The sequence below is a fragment of the Lichenostomus cassidix genome, chromosome 3 (assembly GCF_008360975.1).
Source record: "Lichenostomus cassidix isolate B80296 chromosome 3, HeHo_3.0, whole genome shotgun sequence".
In the NCBI taxonomy this organism is placed as follows: Eukaryota; Metazoa; Chordata; class Aves; order Passeriformes; family Meliphagidae; genus Lichenostomus; species Lichenostomus cassidix.
Window position 1 is genome coordinate 34,895,446 of NC_139483.1, and position 26,340 is coordinate 34,921,785.

General features: G+C 36.5%; 1 protein-coding gene across 5 annotated transcripts in view; it reads left to right on the forward strand.

Moving 5' to 3' along the window:
* Positions 1–26,340, forward strand: part of BIRC6 (baculoviral IAP repeat containing 6) — a 173,270-nt gene that overhangs the window by 77,682 nt on the left and 69,248 nt on the right. For 4 of the 5 annotated variants that reach the window (XM_085055258.1, XM_085055262.1, XM_085055259.1 and 1 more), the window contains 14 exons: positions 2,521–2,654; positions 3,615–3,742; positions 5,918–6,480; positions 9,450–9,625; positions 10,141–10,237; positions 10,417–10,611; positions 12,525–12,725; positions 13,327–13,606; positions 15,704–15,960; positions 17,108–17,216; positions 17,713–17,934; positions 20,924–21,704; positions 22,607–22,750; positions 23,966–24,095. In XM_085055258.1, the coding sequence (XP_084911384.1) occupies positions 2,521–2,654; positions 3,615–3,742; positions 5,918–6,480; positions 9,450–9,625; positions 10,141–10,237; positions 10,417–10,611; positions 12,525–12,725; positions 13,327–13,606; positions 15,704–15,960; positions 17,108–17,216; positions 17,713–17,934; positions 20,924–21,704; positions 22,607–22,750; positions 23,966–24,095 (3,417 nt within the window). The remainder of the gene's footprint in view (positions 1–2,520; positions 2,655–3,614; positions 3,743–5,917; positions 6,481–9,449; positions 9,626–10,140; positions 10,238–10,416; positions 10,612–12,524; positions 12,726–13,326; positions 13,607–15,703; positions 15,961–17,107; positions 17,217–17,712; positions 17,935–20,923; positions 21,705–22,606; positions 22,751–23,965; positions 24,096–26,340) is intronic. The other variant, XM_085055260.1, reaches the window with a different exon arrangement.

Below are 26,340 nucleotides of genomic sequence, written 5' to 3' on the forward strand. Positions count from 1 at the left end.
TTTGTTTGGTTGGTTTTCTTATGTTGACAGTTTTAGTGATGTACAAATGAGTGTGGATTCCACCAAAAAACTTCTGGAACATTCCTTTTGTCATATAAGTACTTTTGTCCTCCATAACATAGTGAGTTCCTTGAATTACTTGTACCATGGGAAACAGAAACCCTTATAGTAAAAGAAAATGTCATTATAAGTAAGCTGTCAATGTCTTCCAAAAAACATTTTAGGACCAGCTAATGATCCTTGGGAATTAGTTTTGTAGTATGAGAAGAAGTAGCAGAGAGGAATGATAAGGTTGCTATGAGTGAGATTGAAGTTTTTCTGATGGAGTAGGAACATTTCTGTAAATATGCAGGCACCAGTCACTGCTTATATTAAGCCATTTGAAAATCAGCCCCCAGAAGCTGAATTTATTGAAATAGAAATCCAGCCATTTCATTTCCCTATGCATTCCAGTATATCTCACATTCTCTATATTGCTCCATAACACACTAGAAATAATCTCACTTTGTGAATGACATTTTGCCACAAGACTGATAGAAATTAAAGGAAGTAGTTTTTAAATGTTGACTATGAATCTTTTTTCATATTTGCCATTTCAAATCATTGACTTTGAGATGCACATTTTTCTTAAAATTTTTACTATGTCTCCTTTTTGTGATGTTATTTAGAAATCAGTCTCACAAAAATCTGCTGAAATTTTTGCCATTAGGTGAAGAAATAGAGCTGCAAAAAACTAATGAAGGAGACTTACTATGCACAAAGTGAGACCTTATTCTTTGTATTTGAGAATAGGGCATGGACTGATTTCTGGTATAACTGCCTTCAGTTAACAAGCACATATACTGTCAACTCTCCAGTTGGTGTCTGTAGATTGGCAACAATTTCCAAAATTTATGCAGTGTATATCAGTTGGAATCATATGTGAATGAATAACATATTTCAAGTGTTATGAGGCTCAGTCTTCTTCTCTGACACTGACAGGCAGCTGAATGTTTGTGAGAGCTTCTTTGGTAATTGCCTGAGATCAGTAGGTGAATAAAAAGCTGCTCAGAAGCAACCCCTGTGGTTCATGACAGGCACACTTCAGTGTATGAATGTGGTTGTGGATTTTTTTGTATATAGGATTGTGAGTTGGAGTTGAGTTGGAAAGGATTGGAGATGCAAGTATTGCAAGTCCTAGAGGCCAGATTACAGGTTCTTGCTAATAGATCCTTTGGGGTGGATTAGAGTGAAACAACACTGAATGATCAGTTTTCATATATATATATATATATGTAGAGAGAGAGAGAGAGAGATAGATATCTGTATGGTAGGTTTATTTTGGAACAGTTTGGTTGCAGTGGAAAGGATGTATGTAGCTGTTTTGGTTATTATCTGTAGAAATGAAACAGTATAAAGATATCTTTTAGGAAAACATACAAGGAAAAAAAGAAAAAGAAAAGATAAGAGTAGATAGTGGAGAGGAAAGGTATTGCCACCTGTGGATCCAGAGACAAGATTTGATTGTTGCAATTTAGATATTCATTGGTGGAATTGATGCTCACAGTTCTGATCCATCGGGGTGGGGCAAGCCTAGGAAGCCCAGAGTTCAGTGGGTTGATACATATTCAAGTTCAGGTGGAAATGCCCAGGTACCTCCACTGAGGGGGAGTTTTGCACTGTCTGATGCAACACTGGATCAGGCACAGACCTCTGGTGGAAGACCCCAGAAATTAATCTGGGGGCATTTTGGGGGTCTTTGATGGTTTGACATCTTCTAAGACATGACAGGTGCCTCTTAAAGCGTAGTTGTGTCAGTGATGCCTTATCAGAAGGGACAAACACCTTCAGACCTACATGTGAATGTCCCTATACCTCTCACAGCGGGGAGTTGTACACCTGAGCCAGTTGTGTAAGGGAGGACACTGGCGTGATGTGTTTACCAAAAAGCATTATCCTGCTTCCACAGGATCTGTTTCACATCATGCTTTTATCACACTGTGTTTTGAACTGATTCAATACACTACTACTAGAAGAGTAAGACTTCACATTTGATCACTGAAGGGTATATTTTAATGCAAATTCCAGTCTTCAGAGTTCTTACCTGTTAAGCTCCCTGCAGTTTTATTCTGAGAAGTCTTTGCGTGTGCCAAGAACAAAAACACTGTGATTGTTTACAGGATAACAGAACATTTGGTCTCTGTCTGACAAACTGACAAATGCACTTAAGCCTTATAAAGTGTTGGACTAACAAAAAGAGACAAATCAAAATGTCTGTATGTATCACACCTACAAAATGAATCTCTATTTTCAGGAATACTGCCTTTGCAAGCTTGGAATACTGATTGGACAGTTTGGGGGCTTTATATCTGTACTTACTGGAAAACTCAAAATTGTAGTCCTGAGTAAGCAGGTTCTGGTAGCTGATTTAGCTGAGTATATTTCCTTATCATGAAATAAATATAAGGGATTTGCACTATACGTATTCTATTTAGTTTAATGCTTAAGATTGTGCATCTAATTTTTATGTCTTTTTTTAAGCTGGCCCAAGCAGTGCCATTGGAGCTCAGGAAAGTACTGCCCAGTTGTTGGTGTCAGATCCCAACCTCATTCATGTGTTAGTGAAATTTCTTTCTGGCACTAATCCTCATGGAACAAATCAACACAGTCCACAGGTAATGAGCAATTAAAATACAAGAAAAACTGTTTGTAAAAGGATTTCAAGACACTTGACAGAAATATGTGTTATTTATAATGTATTATTATCCTGGTGTTGTTTCTTCTTCTAGTTATAGTCTTAGTTGGTTCTGATGAGCAACCATGGGGAAGTTCATGTTGTTGATACACCCTCAGTAGTGCTGGTGTGTTTTTAGAACTCTCTGGAGACTTGGCACAGGGAGAGGATGCCATATGTTTATGAAGTGCTCCATTCAGTTACTTTCGCAAAATCTTGTTGGGTTGGGATAAAAATGCCAGTGAAGATAAAGTTTTAATATCAAAGAATTCCCATATTTAAAATTATACTTTTATTTTCTGCCTGTTTCTGAATTTGTGCGATATCTGCTGCCTCTCCTAATTTTAACTAATGTTTTCTTGCTTTTTGCAGTCTTTGAAGTATCTGTGAATAGTGTTAAAAAAAAGCCCAAGTGCACTTAATTGTATGTAGTATTCGACAGGAGTCTCAGTTTAGGACACAGAAAACACCCAGTAGTTCCGGGGGAGGGGGGGTTCCAGCATATTTTCCAGAAAATACATAGTCATTTCCAGAGCTTTAACACTGCACAGTGTCATTAAAGTACTTACATAAGTATGTAGTTGGTGAAAAAACATTCTGATTAGCACAGAAATATATTCTGTATGGAGTATAGTTTGCATTACTGAAAAGAGAGTCTCAAGTTGAAAAACAAGTCTTAGACAAAGAACTGAATTTCTTGGTTTTGACTTGTGATTAGCAATAGAAAAATACATAATACAAACAGGTACAGATTAGTTCTGTAAAATGGCTGTAAAAATGTTCAGAAGGCAAACTAAGCTATGCAATACTTTTCTGTTCTTAGAAGATGTTAGATACTGTTTGATGTTCTCAAAGACATTTCGGTTATATATAATACTTCCTAAAATACCTTTTCTTCTAGGTTGGGCCAACAGCAACACAAGCTATGCAAGAATTTCTTACTCGATTACAAGTGCATCTTTCTTCAACTTGTCCTCAGATGTTCAGTGAATTTTTATTGAAATTAATACATATACTTTCAACAGAAAGGTAGATCTTATTTTTTTCTTTCCTTTCGTACCCTCTTTTGTTTAAAATTTGTGTTCTAGTCAATCACAACTAAGATGAGGATGTACCTTGTCATACTACCAAGTTATGTATCACTGGAAATCATTGTTGTTGCTGCAGCACTACCAGTAGAATCTGGGATGCTCCTGGCACATGGAAAAGTGCATCTGGAATTCACACACAGCTGTCTGTGTGAGAGACTGTCAACAGAAGCACTAACATTTTGTACTAACTTTATTGAAATCTAAGATTTAGACCTTGTTGAAGTAATTCCCTGAAGTAAGGACACTGTTGCATCCCGTTAATAATGGGATTCCCACTGTTAAATACCCATTAAAAAATATATTCTAAGAGACCTAAATTATTAAAGATTCCAGAAATTTTTCCTAGATTGTGAAAATAATATGAATGTCTTTTCTTATATGGTGGGATGAAATACAAGATTGCATAATTCTATTTATGCAATATGCATTTTTATTGCTTTATCTTTGGTGGCTTTTTTCTCTGTACATGACAGTGGAAAACATCCTCTGCCTCACTCTCCTGGGGCCTATTGATGCTCACTAGTATAGAGAAGTGTCTCTGCCCAGGAAAGCAATTAGAGCTTATGGCTTATCTTTCACAGTTCTGCTTCCTCAAGGCAAGGCCAAGGGGCACGAGACCGTATTGAGTGGTACATTGGAAATATGGCAATTGTTTAAACTGAAGTACACTAGGAGGCATTTCCTTCTGGTATTGATGCTCTGCTCATCCCCAGACAAAGGGTTCATGTAATTAGGGATGAGCTTCCTCAGTTCTGGGTTCCCAGTAGGTGGCACTTTGGTGTTATCTATTCTTTAATCTTACAGAAAACAGCTTCTGCATTCTCCTAGAGATTTTACCTTTGTAACTTAAATTATTATTATTATTGTTAGGAGTTGTATTTACCAAGTTATATTGATGATCAGTGATTTCTACGAGACGTCATAATACAATAAAATCATTAATTCACGGTGAATCTTGGAATGTGTGTCTGCATGCCAGCATTAGTTTGAAATCAGCTAATGAGACCACTGAAAGGGTGGTTTTTGAAATGTATTTGGGGGGGTTTTTTGAGACAAACCAAATGTGACACTGAAATGCCATAAAATGGAAGCAAAGCGCCAGAAAGGGGGTTAGATGGTTGTTTCTAAGAACACGGGTAATTACTGAACTCTCCCATGTCTGATCATAAGATTAATTGTGAAGAAAAGCAGTATTTTACTGTTAGAATTAATTAAATGCCAAATATTTTCTTCAGGGCTGTTTCCATAAACTGTTTTGTTCTGTATTTAATTTTAAAAATTAGAATAAGATTAATCAATGTGAAAAGATCCAGAGAAGTATAGGAAAGTTCAGTAACTAACACAAGTTTTAGTTTAGATACACTGATTCAAAAGGTTTCATTTTGTAGTCCACCGCTATATGTGTAAGAGCAATTGGTAAAATAAACTTGTCTCTAAGGGAAATCCTTCAAGCAGTCAACCAACAAGCACCAGCCTGTGATATTTTGAGTACTTTCTCATGGGCTTATGTATCATTACTGTTTAGATACGTAAAACCTGACCATTCTTCTTTTTATCTCTAGTGGGGAGTGGCTGGATGGGGAGACAAACAAAAAACCGGTGGGAAGAAAAGAATCCGTCATGGTTTCCTGTTAGCTGCTAAATAATCCCCAAGATATTAAAGTATTATGTGACTGCTTCCCGTAAGGTTTCCTTGCAAATGTAGGAAACTTTTCACCAAGAACTGGACTATGCAGTCTATAGATAGACTGTTCCAAGTCTATACCTACAAAACTAACTGAATTACAAAAAAAAAATACAAAAAAAAGATGAATCCTAGCTTTTTTCAAAGTTAACCTCATAATCCTTAGTGGAATCAGGAAGGTGGTGGCATGAGCAGGTTCTACAGGCTATTTAATGACCACTATATTAAAAAATTACAAAAGTTTGACACAGGTGAAGAGCTAGATTTTGCTTCAACATGCATTTCTGAAAATAGCTGGATTTTTATTTATTGGAAGTCTGGTGTGCTTTTTGATTCCTAAAAATCAAGGAAAAAACCCATATCCAGACAGGCAAATATATTTAACTTGAAATATCTCTTTTTAATTTTTTTTTTCCTTTTTTCTTGCAGGGGTGCTTTCCAGACAGGCCAGGGACCACTGGACGCTCAAGTGAAACTCTTGGAATTTACCCTGGAACAGAATTTTGAAGTTGTATCAGTTAGCACTATTTCTGCAGTAATTGAGTCAATAACCTTTCTTGTGCATCATTACATTACATGCTCGGACAAAGTAATGTCCCGTAGTGGCTCCGACAGCTCTGTGGCTGCTCGAGCATGTTTTGGAGGGCTTTTTGCCAATATTATCCGTCCAGGTGATGCCAAAGCAGTTTGTGGAGAAATGACAAGAGATCAACTCATGTTTGATTTATTGAAGCTGATAAACATTTTAGTTCAACTTCCACTTTCCAGTAACCGAGAATACAGCGCCCGTGTTCCAGTAGCAAGCAGTACTACAGACAGTGTGTCTGATGAGGAAAAGGTTTCAGGAGGCAAAGATGGCAATGGAAGCAACCCTAATACTCAAGGATCAACTGCATATGTGGCAGACTTGGTGTTAGCCAACCAACAAATTATGAGCCAGATTTTGTCTGCACTTGGCCAGTGTAACAGCAGCGCTATGGCAATGATTATTGGTAGGTATTTTCTGAGTGTGATGGAAGATCTTTTGGAGTGGTGAAACATTTAAAACTTCTGCAAACTCATAAGCTGGGTGTAAAAGTGAATGAATGCGTCGCAGAAATGACAGAAAAAAAAGAGCTGGAGAAGAAGGTAATGGGGAACAGATATGTGGGGAAAAAACCCTAACATGAGGTGGGAGATAGTAATTGAAACCAAACAGGAATGTGTTTGGCATTTGAATTTGCTGAATCTCAGAATGGTTAATGTTAAAGGAGCTCTGAAGATTGTCTAGTCCAACCTTCCTGCACAAACAGGGTCAACTACCTGCCTCAGAGCAGGTTGCTCAGTACCTTGGTCCAGTTGGGTTTTTAATTCCTCAGGGGTGGAAACTCCACAACTGCTGTAGGCAACCTGTTATAATGCTCAATCATTCTTAAAGTAGAAAAGCCTTTTTCTTCTGTTTAAGTGGAACTTCCTGTATTTCAGTCTGTGGCCATGACATGCCTCTATGCATATATTAGGATGAGTCTTCAGTTTGTACAAGACATCTTACCTCAGTTGATTGCTATGTATTGGATTATTTTCCCTTTTTTAATCACTTCTGGAAAATTCAAATTATGATTGTGTCCCTTTCAGAGAATACCTAAACTTTTCCTCTGTTTTACCAGAAAGTGCATTAATATCATGTTCTAAGAGTTGCAGTCATATATTTGTGGGTGGGATCTTCTAGCTATGAACAAGTGAGGGAGCTGATGATACTTAGAAAACAAAATTGCTGTTTGTCAGATAGGTATCTGAGGTGCATTTTCTCGGAGAGGCTGCCTACCTATGTGACTTGCTCGTGAGCTGTGATGGTAGCACACTGTTTATTTCCACAAGTTAAACCACTGGCTGAAATACCATGAATTTCTGCACGTGCAAAATTAGAAAAACAGTTTGCAGGAAGATAGACAAAATCCTTGCACTCCATTTCAGGTGTAATAGTTGTAAAATTTTGTTCTCTTTATAGTGATTTTCTTGTTCTGAAGCAAGTTGCTCTGGCCTTTTCTGTGCTGATCTCTTTTAAGCAGATACAAAACTGTTGACCAATGCTATTATCAGAAAACAGTTATTTGCTCGATGAGAACACGTGAATATTAGACCAGTATAAAAACAATTGAGGAAAAAATAGTTATCTCCAGTAATCAAATTAAACAGGAGGCAAGATTTGACAAGAGTGGATTGTGCTGTTGGAACCTTCCTGAAATGAATTCCAGAATATCTCCTCCATCACTCTGGGTAGTTGATGCCGTATTGCAAATACACTACAAACCTGAAAGTAGTTTGTTCTGGGAATGGTGGTTTGTTCTGAGTATGTGTTTCTTTGGAGTGAAATTCAAATACTCTTCTCCTCATCTTTGATCTCTTTCTAAACCACCAATTTCTGTCCAGCAGTTGTTTTGCATTTTCTAAAAGATAGTTTGGAAAGATAGTTTTTTCAAATGTTTTTCATTGAATTCAGGGTTCTGGGCCAGCTAATCCCTTCACTGGATTGTTCCTCCCCAGATCTTTTAATATAAGTTAGTGAAACTAATCTGTCCAAGTATTTTGGGAAGATGCAACACAGCTATTTGTGGGTTTAGTTCCTTCAAGAAAAACTATATTAAGCTCTCTCCAAACAGTTTCAGTGAACAAAACATTTGCAAGACTGTAGCTAACGGTACATAGAATCCAAAAATCAGTTATCAGCATATAGTAGTAAACATGTAATAACTCATGCAGCATTGAAAGGTGCTACCAGGATAGGTAGACAAGAAGATGTCTGCAAATGTGTACGGATAGCCAGTGTTTCTGGTGTTAAAATTTATGCTAATAATGTTAATTTACTGCATCTGGCAAGCCAGCTGGTCAGGATCCAGGATGGCCTTGAGTAATCCACTTGTCACATTAATTTAAAACATTTTTCTTTCTGTTTTTCCTTTTACGGCCATTGTGCCTGTTTCATTAGGGTTTCATGCTTTGTAATTGACAAACTGCAAATCATACAAGTAACAGTATTCACCTCCTATCCTATCTTCTCATCTGAAAGTCCTCACAGCAAACCCAATTTACTTGATGTCAGCTTTATCATTTGTTCCGTTTCACTTCTCTAGACTGGACAGTGGCTGGGTCTCAGGACTCCTTTATTTGTTGCTGTGCATCCAGTGCTTGTCAGCATTTGCTGTCTTGACAGTTTGAAGGTGGCTAGAGTACTACACCTGGCAGTTCTCTTGCCAGAATGTTTCTTTAAGGCATGTTCCAAAGATCACTTGAGCACACTGGTTTTTATTATTATTTATTATTGTAACTTCAGTTTCTTTAAATGGGACAGGATTACTCCCATCATTTTCTCACATTTGAATCTAAGCCCACTTTTAACAGCTTTTCCAGATTGAAGTAATCATTTGTAAGACAGTTGTATTTATGGAAGTAATCTCTTCCATGGGAAGACTATTGTTTTGCTTTCTGTCTGTAATCTCAGCAATGTGTAATTAATATTGCTGATAATTGATATTCAGGAAATTGTCATGCATAAATCCTGAGCTTTAACACGAAGAAGCAGAATTCCAGGAGAGGTATTTCTGACAGAAATATGTGTGTTAAACGTTTGGGGTTTGTTTTTGGCTGCACAAGTACCACCTCTATTATTATCTGAAAAAATCTTAAATGTTAGTTGCTTTTAGCTAGGAGTGATTCCAATCCTTGTGGTACTTACCCTATTTCCTTCACTAATTGCACTCATCTGTATGGTCTGATTTGATTTAAATTTCTTGAATTGCTGGGTCAAGTCTTCCTGTTTATATGTGTCTGGGAAGACTAATTGTAATTCATATGATCCTGAAAACTGGTCTATTTGTACTTTGTAAAATCCATGTGAATATTTAAATATTCTTGAATTCTCTGATGTGCTTTTAATTGTTACGTCTTGGTTTTTGACCTTTGAACTGTTTGTGTTTTCATTAAGGTGCAAGTGGCTTACATCTCACTAAACATGAGAACTTTCATGGTGGCTTAGATGCAATATCAGTTGGAGATGGGTTGTTCACTATCCTGACAACACTTAGTAAGAAGGCAACGACAGTTCAAGTGATGCTTCAGCCAATTCTTACCTACATGGCCTGTGGGTACATGGGAAGGCAGGTAAGTTCCCTCAGGCCTGCTGTCAGAAAACTAGTGCTATATAAAATAAATGTTAACATTTGTGCAACCTCACTTCACTTCAGTGCAGAGGTTAGGAAGCCTCTCTGTTATCCACAGTAGAGGGAGAGAGTGAGTTTCTCTAAGGACATTTTGACATTCCTGTAAATGTTCCTACCTAAAGCCTTGAAGATGGATCAGATATTTTATCATGTACAAGTGGGAAGAACATTTATTTTGTTCATATTAGTGGGTATTTTAATGCTCAATACTCCTATTTCCTTTAAGCTGCTCACCCCATGAATTTGAGCTTTCCATACCCCAAAGACTTCTCTTATGTAAGGAATTGCACTGTGTGAAACATGCTATTGCTGTATGGTGGCAGAGAGGTCAGCTGTGGTGGCATTTCCTCTCTGGTAGTTTTGCCTACTAAAAAGGGAGGCTGAGAGCTGTTACGTGAATTTCTACTGTACTAATTTTGTATGAAACCATGTATTTCTTAATTGATTTTCTTCTAGGGTTCTCTTGCCACATGTCAGTTATCTGAGCCACTGCTGTGGTTCATTTTACGAGTGCTGGATACAAGTGAGGCACTGAAGGCTTTCCATGATATGGGTAAGAATGTCTTTTCTTTAGCCACATCAAATAAAAGGTTTGGTTTAGATTTTTTTGGCACTTAAGGAATACATGTATGTGTCTATAGGGGCCAATTTACTAAGAGGCATTTGCTTGTATAGAATCTGTTGTGTGCTTCTAAGCAGGTTTTTTCTTCTCTCTGCTCACATTACATGCAGGTGGTGTTCAACTTATCTGTAACAACATGGTAACAAGCACAAGAGCTATTGTTAACACAGCAAGGAGCATGGTCTCAACTATTATGAAATTCCTGGATTCTGGTCCCACCAAAGCGACAGATAGCAGTTTGAAAGCCAGAGTGCTTGCTTCAGAGCCTGATAATGCAGAAGGAATTCACAATTTTGCACCTTTGGGTAAATAATGCTCTTTCTCTTAGATTAATGTCTACTGGTCACTTGAATGTCTATCAAGTTCTTAAAAAAAGTATTACAATAGCGTCAAATGTTCCAATACTACCAAATCTTCTAATGAGAGGAGTTGCTGGTGCTTCAAGGTAGTGTTGAGGGATGAGGTTAATCCCCTCCACCACAGGTAATAAGACCTCATGTGGACAGGGGAGAGAAGGAGAGGGAGTGATCTGTGTCTGGTGAAGTCATGCACCGAGGTGAGCCCCTTTCTCCTCCCTGAGGTCAGGGTGTACCCGGTTCCAGCCCACCATCTGGCTTAGACACACTAAGACTCACTAACTTCATAGCACATCAGTTTTGATGGAACTGTAACAGAAGCATAGCATAGTGGGATGACAGAGAAATGAGCCTGAGCTGTGTGAAGCCGAGCAGAAGAAGCTGGAGCATAAGGCTGATATTGCTAATGGTGCTCTCATATCTGCACCTAACTGCTCTGATGTTGCCTGCATGAGCATTTGTTAGAATGCAGAACTGTTTCGATATCAATACAATGGCTGCCAGTTAACTAAAACATGTGTTTTAAGAAGTAGCAGTACTGTAATATCTTACAAAGGCTTTCCTTTTTAATACTACTGTCTTTGTTTTCTGTTGCTGCACACTAGCCTAGTGTAGCCCTTGTATATATTCATACAGTTTGTCTCACTGACAGGAGGGGAGAAAGGATAATTTTAAAATTTCTGGAGAGATTGTTGGATGAGAGAGAAATTCATTCAGTCCTGTGATTCAAATTGGGGTGTCAAAAATAATGGTATTACAAAAGACAATAAAAAGTTTATTTGGTAGAGCAGGAGCAGAACAGGGGGCCACTGGAAATCTACTTCGCTCCTCAAAAATTTCTAAAAGATAAATTTAGGAATCCTGCAAATGTTGGTTCTTTATTACTTTAAATAGTAAAAATCCTAAGTATATATGGTGGTAGGTTCTTGCCTACCTTATCTCCCCGCTTACAAAGTGTTACAATTCATGATGTTCTGCCATGAGTTTCATCTCTCTTAATATTTAATTTTCAGTCAGGAGTGTACTTTCAAAATTAACCTTCTGGTTGTCCTCACTTAGAACATTCTGATTCTCATCATGTAGTGTTCTCTGTAGTTCATTTTGATTCTCATGTGTTTATTCTCTGAGAGATGAGCTTAATTCATTTGGGATAAAAGGTTATCAAAATATGTCCAGGAATTAATGTCCAGCTGCTGCTAAGCATTTAGTATTGGGGCCAGGCTATAGAAACTTTTAAGTAAAACACCCCAAGTACCTGTAGTATGGAACAGCTCAAATCTGGTCTTGTTATGCCCTATTACTTCTTAAAGAAAACAGCCTAGATCTTCCTTGTTCATTCTTAATTTATGCTAGGAGTAGAAAAAGAAGCAACTGCTATGGTCAGGCTTTTTTTTTTTTTTATTCTGATGTCTTTTTTAGTGAAACCTTTTTAAAGAAAAGGGGTTGCAGAATTTGGTTATAAAGTAATTTTTGTTATTTTACTATTTAAACCTTTAAAGTATATGTTAACTGTGAATTAACTGAGTTCAAGTTCTAAGCATACTGTTCAAACTGCACCTTTTTCTTTGGTTTGTCTTTGTCATGTACTCTTAAAAATAAGTTTAGAATTTTGGTAGCAAGTGTCCCCTAGCAAATTTCAAGGACATACATATGTATGTGGATGTGTAGACTGCCTGTTTAAAACAGTCTCAGAGTAAAAGAAAAATAGTTCAGCAGTTGGCATTATTACACACAAGGTGTCATTGATAAACCAAAACAGATGAGACAGGAAAAAAATGTGTTTATGTAACCTGTTTTCCACAGGTTGTGAATTAATTATGTATAAACACTATTAATCAGTGTTAATGGTGCTGTTTCTGAAGGTTCAATCACCTCAAGCAGTCCCACTGCCCAGCCTGCTGAAGTGCTGTTGCAGGCTACACCTCCCCACAGACGGGCTCGCTCTGCTGCATGGTCATACATTTTCTTACCTGAGGAAGCTTGGTGTGACCTCACCATTCACCTTCCTGCAGCTGTGCTGCTCAAGGAGATCCACATCCAGCCTCACCTGGCCTCTCTGGCAAGTAAGTAAATTCACTGATGTTGATGCCAGGTCAAAACTTTGAAATGTATGGTTTGGGAACAATACAAAGAATATAAGCAGAGGAGCTAAAGCTGAGAGGTTGGTTGAGTAATGCCTGTAAAATAAGTTTGAAAATGGAAGGCCCTGCCTCTGCTCAATTTCTAGTCTTGTAGATGTCTTGTGGAGTTCATGTTTAATATGTCAAAAAACTTTGTCATAGTCGTCAAAACTTTGGCCAGTGAGAAAGTGAGATTGGTCAAGGGTCTTCAGGCAAAATGCTTTCATATGGGAGCTGGGAACAAGCATGAGATTTTCAGCTTTTCTTCTTGTAGCCCTGATAGGGAAAGAGTGTTTTCAGTGACAGGAATTTATCTGAAGTCTTCAAAATAAACTGTGTATACCATGTATCAAAATGCTTGTGCATTTTAACATGTGCCATCACCCAGGTCAAGCCCTCCAGCTGCAGTTCTGTAGTAGTGTCTGCCTGAGATAATTTTAGTCATTTTGTTCTGTGAATTGTAACTGTTGAACATGTATTACTGCCAAAGACAAACTAGTACAGATTTTAAAATAGTCTTAAACTTTCTTATCTTACTCTGTAGCTTGCCCTTCATCAGTATCTGTTGAAATAAGCGCAGATGGTGTCAATATGTTACCTTTGTCAACTCCTGTTATCACGAGTGGTCTCACCTATATAAAAATCCAGCTGGTAAAAGCTGAAGTTGCCTCAGCTGTCTGCCTTCGTCTCCATCGTCCTCGGGATGCCAGTACCCTGGGCCTGTCTCAGATCAAGCTGCTGGGCCTCACAGCCTTTGGAAACACCTCCTCTGCCACCGTCAATAATCCCTTCCTTCCCTCTGAGGATCAGGTCTCTAAAACAAGGTAAGGCTGCAGGGTCAGGGGACACTTTGTGCCACTTCATGGTTTAGGGTTCAGATTTTTTATGGTGTTTTCTTCCCTGAGTCAGATCCTTTCAGTTGCAATTTTTTTTTCCCCCAATAAGAAGGGAAATATAAAAAGTACTTCTCACTTCTTTAGTAGCATGCTCAGTCTGCATATGTGAAAGGGAGTGTTTAATCTCTGCAGTGGCAAGAGAATGCAAAGCATAGGAAAGCATTTAGAGTTCATTATTTGTTTTTAGGGTAGGCAGTTGTCAAAAAAAATGGAGTGCCAAAATACTTCTTATCCTTACAGAAGTCAAGGGAGTTACATAAGTACTGGAGCAGGAGTAGAAATAGAACAGTAGAATGTTTCATTAAAGTCATCTCTAATATTGCTGTTTGCAAACATTTCAGAAATAGGAGCTGAGTGTTGTTATGATTCTGGCATATCAGCAGGATTTCTTTTCAAAAGCTTTTATTTGGCTAGGTGGCATGTTGAGTTTCTCACTCATTTTAAAAATAAAAATAAATGAATGAATAAAGATTTTTTTTAAGTGTCAGAGTTTTACAACTTTGAATTTAATTTAATGGATGGATTTTTGAGATTTCCTGGTTCTTAAATTTAGCTTACTAAATTGTAAAAACTCATTTATTTTAAATATTTCATCTTTGAATCTTAATGTTTATAAATCTGAAGAGAGCATGGGAAAATTTTAAAAACCTTTCTTTTGCATGGAAAGATTTTGAAAGCATAAGTGAATCTAGAGAACATGAATACTCTCAGTGTATATTTAATGAAAGTTGTATAACTGAAATTGGTCTTTGCTCTTGAATAGCAGTGAAGGAAATTATTATAGCCAAATTATACTATATTTTTACCTCAGAAATGGTTATGATAAAGTCACACAAGAATAATCTGTATCTAAAGAAAGAAGGTGAGTGTATGATCATCATTTCTTGAAACGTTTTGTTGTAGCTTTCAGTTTAATGTTTTAAGTATCTCAACAAAATAATGGTAGTAATGTGATAGATATATTCAATAAACTTGCATAAATTTTTTTTTAGACATAACAGAGAACTTGCTCACTTGTAATTGATGAATCTAATTGATTTAGGAGTAAATGATTCCTAAAAAAAAATTGTAAGCTTAAGTTAAGATCAATATGCAAGTGTGCATTTTTTTAAACTGTGATAAAGGTTAGCTGTGGAAACAACCTCTGCTAGTTTAGAGCTTGTCAGTGAATGATGTCATTTATTTCACATACAGCTTAGATTCCCACCTTGCTCATGATGCTAGTTTAAATAGTATTGTGGTATGTTTTTAAAATAAAGTCTAATTGATGTGTTTCCAAACTGATTCGATTACAATAGGTTTACTTATCACGATTTGTTATTAAAAGGACTTCTGAATGATTTTGTCAAAAAATGAGAGACATGAGGGAAATTTAGTAGCTAGCACATTTTTAATTTCTGTTTTTTCTGTATGCATTTTAAATCAGGTTCCCTAAGGTTCACTGTGATTTATTGTAAATGTGTATGATCCTAGAAGTTTGTAATATCAGGAAAGTTGTGTAGGTGCATACTTTTAGTGCCAACTACTGTTGCACCTTCACTTCTTTTGATGTAAAAAACACAACACACAAGGAAAGAAAAAGAAGAACAAAACAAACAAAAAAATAAACAACCTACAACACCAAATAAAACCCAAGCCCCAAACCACCCCACACCTATTCCCCTGTATGAATACCTTCCTTTTCATCCTTTTCTAAATAGGTTGGCCCCACTGGAAGAAATACGTACGTGAATCAAGAAATCTTGGGAAACTTTAGTACTGAAATTTGCAAGCTCTTAATTCTTCCTACCCACAGACCATGCCTTTCTTACAATCTTAGTCCAATGATTGCAACAGCATTATTAATGTATATTACATTGTGGCTTTAAATTCAGTCATTTGCTTTGCTCAGATGATGTTTGATCATGTCACAGACGTTTTCTGCAGTGCTTGTCCTATAATCAAATACAGGTAGTCGTGCTGTAGATGAAAAACAATCTAGTAAGAAAACTATACATTAGCTCACTTTTCTGTTTTCTTTTTCAGTATTGGATGGTTAAGATTATTACACCACTGCCTCACTCACATAAGTGATTTGGAAGGAATGATGGCTAGTGCTGCAGCACCCACTGCTAATCTGTTGCAGACATGTGCTGCTTTGCTAATGTCCCCTTACTGTGGGATGCATTCTCCAAACATCGAGGCTGTGCTTGTTAAAATTGGGCTTCAGTCCACCAGAATTGGCCTAAAATTAATTGACATTCTTCTAAGAAACTGCTCTGCATCAGGGAGTGATCCTGCAGGTGAGTGCAGTGTTTTTCTTTTCAGTTGTTGCTTAACAACATTTTGCTTGTCTAATAGTACAAATACAGTGTATTTGGATGTTACTTTCTGATTCTGAGCCTGGGTTGCCAGAACTTGCCATCGTGCTTTGTTGGGCTTCTAAGTGTCAGAGTCTTTGTATGTGGGTAGTCCTACCACAGTAAAGCAGTTGCAACCAGAGTGCTTTGGTTTTTTGTAGTTAGGTATTTTGAAGACAGAGAGTAGGATGCACAGTGCCTCTTACTTTAGATACTGTGTCCAGATGTTTTAAAATAAAGAGTACTGCCACAAGTACTGCTGAGGAAAACTAATGCAGCAGAATTTGGGCAGCAGTAGTCTGTAGGACGGTATGAATTCTGAATAGCACTAAGCATTGAAAATATTTATATGTGGAAGTACATAATCAAGATAAAACTACATTCTATGTCCCATGGTGAAATTCTGCAGAATCTGTTCTGTTAATGCACTGGGGTTTTGTATTTGGGGTTTCATACCACTTTGCTGTTTTGTAGCTTTTAAATGAAAGAAAAATTCTTTTTTTTCCTGTTTTGAAGCTGCTAACAGAAAACACTTTTTTAAAATTTGTTTCCGTGATTTCTTTTGCCATAAGTTAGTGTGTCAATGTAGACTGGTCTGTTTTGCTGGAATGTTGTTAGATAGGAGAGTAGTTTCTGACAGGGCAGAAGATTAACACAGTGAGGAGAAGCTGAATGGGAAGTAATCTATGGAAATCTTCAGCTGTAGTCCGATTGATGGAAATTGGAGTTAAATAAGCTTCCATTTTGAAATAAGTTTGCTTCTGTGTAGCAAGAGGTTTGATAGCTCTGTTGGAATTAGTAATGTATTTTTGGAATATGTTGAGGAAAACCCTACTATATAAACCTCTAAGTCCTGTATCTGATGAATGTTGTAATGGGTTTTCCTTTCATAGTAAGGCTGAACATTGAACATACCAAATACACAGTTTTGAGACAGTAATGTGTGTAAGAATTCATCCTTATGTTAATGGCAAAACTTAATTCAATGTTAATATTGCAAGTCTGTAATAATGTCATTAGTACACTTAAAAAATACGTATGTAAGTACCTCTATTATTTCCCCTCCCCTTTTTTTTTTGAATGCGGCAAGATCTGAATAGCCCTTTACTGTTTGGAAGATTAAATGGTCTCTCTTCTGACTCCACAATAGACATTCTTTATCAGCTTGGAACAACTCAGGACCCTGGAACAAAAGATAGGTAATGTTATTTGGGTTATCATGTGGAAGCATATACAAAAAATAATCTGCTAAACAGTGCCTTGATATTAGTTCACAAAACAAACATTTTTGAAATCTGATTGTTATGAGATAGCATGTAAGTGCAGAAACCTGAAAGAGCTTTCCAGCTTTCTGTCCTAGCTCTTTGCATCCTTTCCAGTGACTGCTGTCCCTCTTTTTCTGCTCTTACAAATGTGATAAAACTTTGGTTTTCAACTGACTTTTCTCTCAGCTACTCAGAACTCAGATACCTGCTATATTTTCTTTTTCTGTAGAAGGTTCACATTTGGCTGTCCAAGATAAATTTTTTTAATTAATTTTTGCCCTGATCTAAGTCTTGAAAAAACAGAGCTTGAGCTCACTCTTGAACTTTACTTCCAAGGAAGAGATAAATGTGTAAAGTGAATTACAAGCTTATTTGGTTCTGAGTGTTTTATTTGATCCGTTATAATGTGCAACATCATCTTGTCTTACAGAATTCAAGCATTGCTGAAATGGGTCAGTGATTCTGCAAGAGTTGCAGCTATGAAAAAAAGTGGCCGGGTCAGCTACATTTGTCCCAATAGCTCAACCAGAGAGTATGGTCTTTTGATGCCATCTCCTTCCCACTTGCACTGTGTAGCAGCAATTTTGTGGCATAGTTACGAATTGCTCGTTGAATATGATTTGCCAGCATTGCTGGACAGAGAGCTCTTTGAGTAAGTAAAGCAAAGTTTTGCATTGCATCATTTTTGTAAGTGAATTGTTTTCTTCCCTGAAACGATACAACTTGAAGGGCACTTACTGTGAAATAGCAGTGGAAAGTGATTTCTCTGAAGCTAATTGATAGAGTGGATACCTACAGATATGCAAACAGGTAGTTTTGTAGTTCTAAACTCAAAGCTACACATCACATATTCCAGGTATAATTGTGTTTAAAGACCCAGAAATCTGAAATGAAACAGTAAATCCATGTATATATTTGCATATATGTGAAAGGTAAACTGGTTCATGGTTTTGTCCATGAGGTTTTTTAATGGACTATACTTGCTGAAATTGTTTGCAGTAATTTTCACTGTACCTGTAAGTGATCTTCATTAGGATTCTGTTATAGAAGCATTATTTTATTTGTCATGGTATCAAATATCTGTAACTGATAGCTGAGAGATAGGGAAGAGGGAAATGTTGTCTTGGAGGTTCCACGTCTGTTCTGCCAGTGCTCTGAAAGAAATGAAGGCAAAAATCTGGAGTGAACCCTAAACTATGAATTTGCTTCATTTTGGCAGATTCTAAAGAGAAGTTCACCCTAAATGCCAAATGTATACTCTTAGTGCCTCTCAAATTGAAAATATATTGTCTACTATTTGCAATTTATGTTGCTTAACCATCTCTTCTTTTAAAGAAGAGATCTGTTTAAACATCTCTGTTTAAACAAAACAAAACAAAAATGAAAAGCCACATAATTTTGTTTCACGTGTTTTATAGAAGTATGGCTGTTAAATTACTGTAGTGAAGCATTTTTGATTTGTACTGTTGAATACACTAGCAGTTAATGAAGGGATCTTTGCATGTGATTTTGTTGTTGCTCTTAGGAAACCTTCACATTTTTCTACAGCCAGTCTCCTTCAGGCACAGTCAAACAAACACCAGCAAGTGTATGAGTTATGGTTACAGGTACAAGCATGTGGAGCTCTTAAATGTGTGCAACATGATGGTCTTTAGATACATGACTACAAGCAAGACAATTTCCAAAGACACTTCAGTTATACTGTGATATAGATAATTCAAAATGAGCTTGTTCATCTTGGGAATCAGTTTAAGGATTTTAAATTGCAGGTCAATAAGTCCATTTAGGTATACACTTCAACAGAAATACATTTTAACATTTGAAAAGGGGAAAAGAAAAACTGTAATAAAAATGGACTTCCTAAAATGGACAGCCCAATTATATTTGTATAAAAGGGGGTTTCACAACTGAATTGCTGCCTTTGGAGGATAGTATGTTCTTTTTCATCACAGGGAGAAATGATACAGTACTAATTAAACTTTTGTACCTAGTTTGAGTATGCATATCATAATAAAGCCCTGTTCCCCTTCCTCTTGCCAGATATAAAACTGCAGCTCATATCAGCCACTATCTGGAGCAAATTATAAAATATATGTTTCAATAAATATGAAAGCATTTTTGTCAGAGTTCTATGGGTAAATAATTCTTCTAATAAAAATAACTTTTCATGTGTATTCTTCAACCTCTTTGATACTGTAACTTTTGAAATATTTTAATGGATTCTAGCTATAGCTCGAAGTTTCTCCTTCATGTGATAATTCAGTTTTTTCTTGGAAGTATTTTTCCATCATTCCCATTTTTCATTTCAGCATTTTTGCTTTGGCCAGTGGATACTAATCCCTTAGTTATTTTTAAATATGTATTTAGAAAAAGATCTTATTTTTCACAGGGCATGAACTCACCCAGAAAATTTTGGCATTAGGATTATGTGAATATATAGTTGGAGAAGAGTTTAAGCATAGCTTTATTATATGTGGACTTTTATAAATTGTGACTATCTTTCCAGAGTTATAGATCATTTAGTCATTGAGATGAGTTTTGTGCTGGAGAGGGGTTTTATCAACCATTCTCTTGACTGGTGATAAATCCAACTTTTGGTTAGACCCAAAGAGTTCTTTGAGTTCTCCAAGTGCCCTTAGACTAAACATAGGATACATTTCCATCCAGAACAGGGGAAAATGATCCTTGTCTTCAAATGGGAATGTAACATATGATGATACATCCAAACTTAATTTTAAAACCTGGCATTGAATGGCATGAAGTGCGTGACAGCTCTGTATGTAGGTGTTAAGATAATGTAACATGTATGGTGTCAAGGTGCTGTGAATGCAGTTTGGAAAACTGTGGGATTTTTTAAGTACTTCACCTACTCTGAACAAATCTGTATGAAGAAATGATCATTTTATTTTGCAAGTACCCTGTCTGGAATTTAAACTGAGTAACAGGAGATAAATTAGCTTCTGCACTCATGTGCCTTGGATTAGCATTCAAAGAGATAGTACTTGGATGTGAGTTCAAAGGTAGGTGGGATTTTAGTATCACTGAGCAATAATTCTGTTGTTGTGTCCTAAGTTTAGGTAAAGGATAGCAAGGGTAGGTAGTTCAACCAACAAAATTGTCACTGCTTTCATTTTTTTGCAGCATCTTCAGGAAGATGCCTAATAAGGGAAATTTAAAAAAAATTTTGAAATATGTTGAAATACTTTCTGTTCTTACAAAGGATTGAGACCTTAATGTAAATGAGTCTGCATGTGCCATGTGTGTGTGACCCTAATAACTCCAACTAGGAGAACTGAGAGCACAAAGAGGTTGCAGATGGTTAAAAATTGACAAGATGTATAACAACTATCAAAAGACTGAAATCTGGGTTTTGTGTGCAACATGCCAGAAAAGTTGGTTTTTATCTAAAATACAGTACAATGAAAGAAATTTAAGCATACAGTTGAGAAATGCCTTTTGGGTAATCTGTGTCCTGCTGATACCATGATCCAAAAGGGGCTTTCAGGTTCAGCACGGAGTGTTTTACAACATCATCTTCAACTGTAAATCATAAACATGCAAAAATGTTTTATGAACCAATGATAAAAAATGGGAAAATGAGTGTCATACTATGTGTTAATATGATTTTCTGTCTTTTACAGGTCACTGTTTAACTGGTCCATGTCTCTTCCCTGCAACATGGTTTTGAAGAAAGCTGTTGATAGTTTGCTTTGTTCCATGTGCCACATCCACCCAAATTATTTTTCCTTACTGATGGGATGGATGGGTATCACTCCTCCTCCAATGCAGTGTCAACACAGACTGTCTATGACCGATGACAGCAAAAAGCAGGATCTTAGTTCATCTTTAACAGATGACTCTAAAAATGCACAAGCCCCTCTTGCACTAACAGAGTCTCACCTGGCTACTCTTGCTGCCTCATCTCAGTCTCCTGAAGCTATCAAGCAGTTACTGGACTCAGGTTTGCCTTCACTGCTTGTAAGAAGTCTTGCTAGTTTCTGCTTCAGCCATACTTCGAGCACTGACTGCACTGCACAATCAATGGATATCACCCAGGACAGGCTCAGGAGGCATCATGTTCCACAGCACTTTAATAAAATGCCCATCACAGCAGACCTGGTTGCTCCTGTTCTCAGGTTTTTGACAGAAGTTGGCAACAGCCACATGATGAAGGATTGGTTGGGTGGCTCTGAAGTCAATCCGTTGTGGACAGCACTTTTATTCCTGTTGTGCCATTCGGGTGCTACCTCTGGAGGACACAGTATGACAGCACAGCAGACCAGTGCAAGATCCAGCTTGCTTTCTTCGACTGTAACCACAGGATTGACCACTCAGCAGCGGACAGCAATTGAAAATGCAACAGTTGCTTTCTTCCTACAGTGCATCTCTTGCCATCCTAATAACCAGAGACTTATGGCACAGGTGAGAGAGAAAAATAACGTTTTAATTTATTAATAGCTACAGCTAACTTTCAAAACTTTCTATGTTTTTTACTTTTCTTTATAATAACTTGGGATTTTGTAAGCTGACATTGACTGGAAAAATATTTTATTAAAATTGTTACCTTGTTGGTTTGAGTCTGAAATGTATAAAAATGTTTTGGCATGGCCGTCGCATCCTGCGTATAGATTTGTATTCCTCTTGGTTTAGAGGAATAAACTTTAGACCAAAATCTAAAACACTCTGTTCAATTGGATAGGGCTAAAATTTGTGAAATGGAATTTGAACATCAAGCTTCATACAAATATTTAATGTTAGTAAACATTTTCTGGGAAGTTTGCTTGTGCAACCTGTGTCCAAGGAAATACAGGGTATTGCAGAATATGGCATTGCATTTGGCATTCTAGAACTGATTCAGCTATGTTTGTCACATTCATTAACCTTGCAGACCTAGCTGAGTAAAAGTATAATGAAAAAATGGTTTTTCAGCATTAACAATAATGATACCCTAGAAGAAGTAGACTTCAGTAAAAAATTGAGTCAGTTCTCTGTTAATGGCTGGTAGTAATACTGCATTATGCAGTGGGAAATATTTGCTTTAGGAATTCAAAAGCTGTTTTTATAACTACTTTATTTTCAGCATTTTATCTTTTTGAGAAGTCTGTGTTTACAATTACTTTGATGCTATAGTCAGTGTTTTAAACCTTTAAATTTAAAGTCTTATTTGCTGCAGGTATTTTCTTCAGTGGTGCTCATTTCTGATCTGGTTTGTGTGATAACTGGAAGGTGGATCTCAGGCACTGCCTACTATGGCTCTGTAGAACTATATTTTAGAGTCCTAAATATAGAAATATTTTAAATGTGATATCATTTTACATTCTCAGGTTCTCTGTGAATTGTTCCAGTCTTCTCCTCAGCGTGGGAACCTCCCAACCTCTGGAAATATTTCAGGATTTATTAGAAGGCTTTTCTTGCAGCTGATGCTAGAGGATGAGAAAGTGACTTTGTTTCTTCAATCACCTTGTCCAGTAAGGAATTTTGATACTTTATGGTAAACATGGAATAAATTTAGCCTTTAAAAGCTTATGTCTGAGCATATTCAACTTTGAAATGTTAGACAGCAGCTTTTTCTGCTGTATACATTATGGAATTTTGGAAAGGAAACTGCTGTTGAATTGTAACTCAGCATTTTAGAAGAAAATTCAAGGTACTGTGTTAAGATAAAGTAGTTGGAAATATACTGCTTCTGTAGGATCTGACAGCTGAATTTTATCTTACAGAAGACTTTTTAATAGGATCCTTAAACACTAGCAGCAAATAGAAATACAATATCTATTCACTAGTCCTTAGCAATTTCATTAAGGATTGGTCATAGTCAAAATTGGCAGAGTTTCTTCTAAAATTAGCCAAAGTGCCATTAATAAATTGAGTGACAAATACGTGAATTAATTTATAAAGCAGACGTATTCTTTATGCTTCCACATGCTTCACCGAAAGAGAATTATAATTGATATCTAAAGTGCTATCCATTGAAGGCTGTGACTAAAAAAACAGGATAAAACCACAAAGTTTTTTTAAAAAATGTGATTCTCCCATCCAAGAGTAAACAGGTCTTCTGATAATAGGAAGAGGATAAGGGGCACTCTTATTGCAGACAAGTGGGTAAAAAGTTACTGCAAGCAAGGAATGATATGAAATATGAACAGGGCTGTCTAAAATAACTTTATGGTAAAATATTTGAAATGTTCTAGCTAATAGTGACTTAGTTATCTGTCCTAATAACAAAAAGTAGATCTTAAATCTAGAATAAACTTCCTCCTCAAGTCAGATCAGTAGAGAAACATCATCTTCCTCTACTCCAAATGTATTTTTTTTTTTGTAATGCAATTTCAGAGTTTTCATTTCATAAATAATTGCAAGTCTTAGACACTGAATTTTTCTCTCATATTACAGCTATGTAAAATAATTGGATTTTTTAAAGCAAAGATGATATCATACTGTTTCTGATCCTAAAAATGTAGGCTTTCAAAACAAATTATTTTGGGTTAAAAAATTAAACTTGTCCTAGTTCGATACATTTTTACTGTGTACCTCCAAAGTTGAAGGCTATGTCAGTTTTCTTTTTTAGCACACTAAGAATTTAGCTATTTTCTATAGCTGACGTGGCTTTAAAAGAACTTAGTGGTCCAAGTTATTTCTCAGTGTTTAAGTCATATTAAATGTTGACTGTTTTTTCCTTTCAGCTGTACAAAGGTAGAATTAATGCTACTAGTCATGTAATTCAACATCCAATGTATGGAGCTGGACACAAATTTCGTACTCTTCACTTGCCTGTCTCAACAACTCTAGCAGAGGTTCTTGATCGTGTGTCAGGCAAGTTTGCAATACTTCATGTTTTTGGTTTTGTTGTTTTTTATTTTTTAATACAGTTTAGAAAAATAATCTTATGTTGTTTATTTGACTGTACAAATTATACTGAAAATATTAGTCTTTAAAACATACTTTCACCCATTCATTAAATATCCCCAAATTTTGTCACTTAAATACCCTGGAACTTAGTCATATATCTCAAGGTGGAGATGAATGTCCTGTGAAAAGGACCTTGATGAAGGCTCCATCTAATTTCTGTGGGTATACATTTGTCTTCTGTATAAACATTTGCATTTGCTTACTAAATGAAAGTTGAAAAGCATCATTTACTTTTCGATATTAATTTTTTAATTATGCACAGTGAGAAGATAATGTTAAGGCATTCATTTATTTGTTTGTTTTTTTAAATTTCAGTACTTTCAGTTACACTACATGAATATACACTGAGAGATGAACCTCTCTAGAGGGAACTGTATTGATCAGACCTTCACAGACCATAATACGAATTTTGGCACCCGAATGGTAGACGTCTTAAAATGAATCCCACCTTTAATTTTAGTGTTTATTTAATACTTTAGAAAACAGAAATATATGTTAAAGATTAGGGTTAATAGATTTTTTTACATTTATTTAAAGAGCAGAATTCATACTGAAGATGCCATGTCCATGTCAGAGCTCTCTTGGTAAAACCAAGCAAAATGCAAGTTGATTCTTCTCTAGTAATAAAAAGAGCAAAAATTGTTTGGACATGTTACATGGAAAGTCAGTTTCATACATATCTAGTTAAAGAAACCCAAAGGAAATCCAGCACTTCCTCGTTCTTCTTAAGATGTGGTTCTCAATAATATCAAAGAAAAGTCAGCTATCATTACAGCAATTATATTTGTGCTATATGGGAGATGTGCAGTGAAGGATGTGCACTTAGTTGCCCATTCATCTGACTAGGTATGTACATTGCTACATGTAGGTTTACTTGAATGTGTACTTTTTTGGAACTCAGTGTAGATCAACTTATAATTTATGAGACCGGTCTTCATGGAGTTAAAAGGAACTATTGTTTTTTCATATCTGCTGAAAATTTTTTATATTGCAATTGCTAACCAATTTGTTAGGCAATAAATGTTACTTAACCAGCTGATAGGAGTACTAAAACGGTATTTGGCAGAATACTAGATAGGACAAGATGTGTTTTGGGAATTTATTAGAAAAATACCCATTTCTAACAAAATGCTTGTATCTTATTTATCAAGGAGTAGTTTACTATTTCTGATAAAATTCTGTATTTATTTACTGTCCAGAGAGTCATGTGTGAACTGCACGAGGATCTAATTACTGTAATGGGTGGGATGCTCACTTCATACAAAATTGGGATCACTTAGTGAGCAGTGACATAAACTGTACTGAGTAGCTGCCTTGGTGGTGTATTGTGGTCATCTTGATAGCCAGTGCTAATAAGGAGTGGAGAGGGGAATGTGATGTGGTAAACTGTAATGTCTGTAATTGAAAATGGCCAAACGCTGACTTTGTAAGGCACCTAACTTTGGGGTTTGCTACAGCAGTGTTATGCCTTGGCTTTGTGGTTCTTGTATGGCATTCCATTAAGCCCATGGTTAGGACAGGGTAAAGAAGGCTTGGATGTGAGAGGAACAAACTGTGTGTTTGGAGCAAGAGTGAGAGAAGGGATGGATTGGCGGAGAAAAGAAAAAAAAGGCTGTCACCACTACAGCAATAGGAAGTCATGAAGATCCTGTGTCAGAATTCGTCCTTTTTTAACTGCTGTTAATGTCTCAATAGTTTCATACTTTTGCATAAATAAATCACAAGAAGCATGTTAATTTCATACTTTTCCCCCCAGCTTTTAAAGAAAAAAGGAGGAGGGGAAAGGGGTCCTGAAATCATTGCCAAATCTGCTACTTGCATCCCTTTGCTGTAGGAAGAAAATGTGCAGTACACTGCAGATAGGATTGCCTAGGATGAGTACCAGCTGCTTTGTATTTCATGCACCTTAGTCTTGAGTTACTGCTCTTGTCTGGTCAGAAAAATAAAGCAGCAAATCTGGGTATCACCTGAGTAGTTAAAATACCGGTGCTTAACCATCTTTAATAATTTTATTAGTGACTTTTAGATTCCCCAACAGTAAATGGACATTAAGTCCATGGGACAAAACTAGATCAACTCAGAATTTTATTAATAATAATAGTAGTAGTAGTAGCAGTAATAATAATAATAATGATGATGACATTTTTTT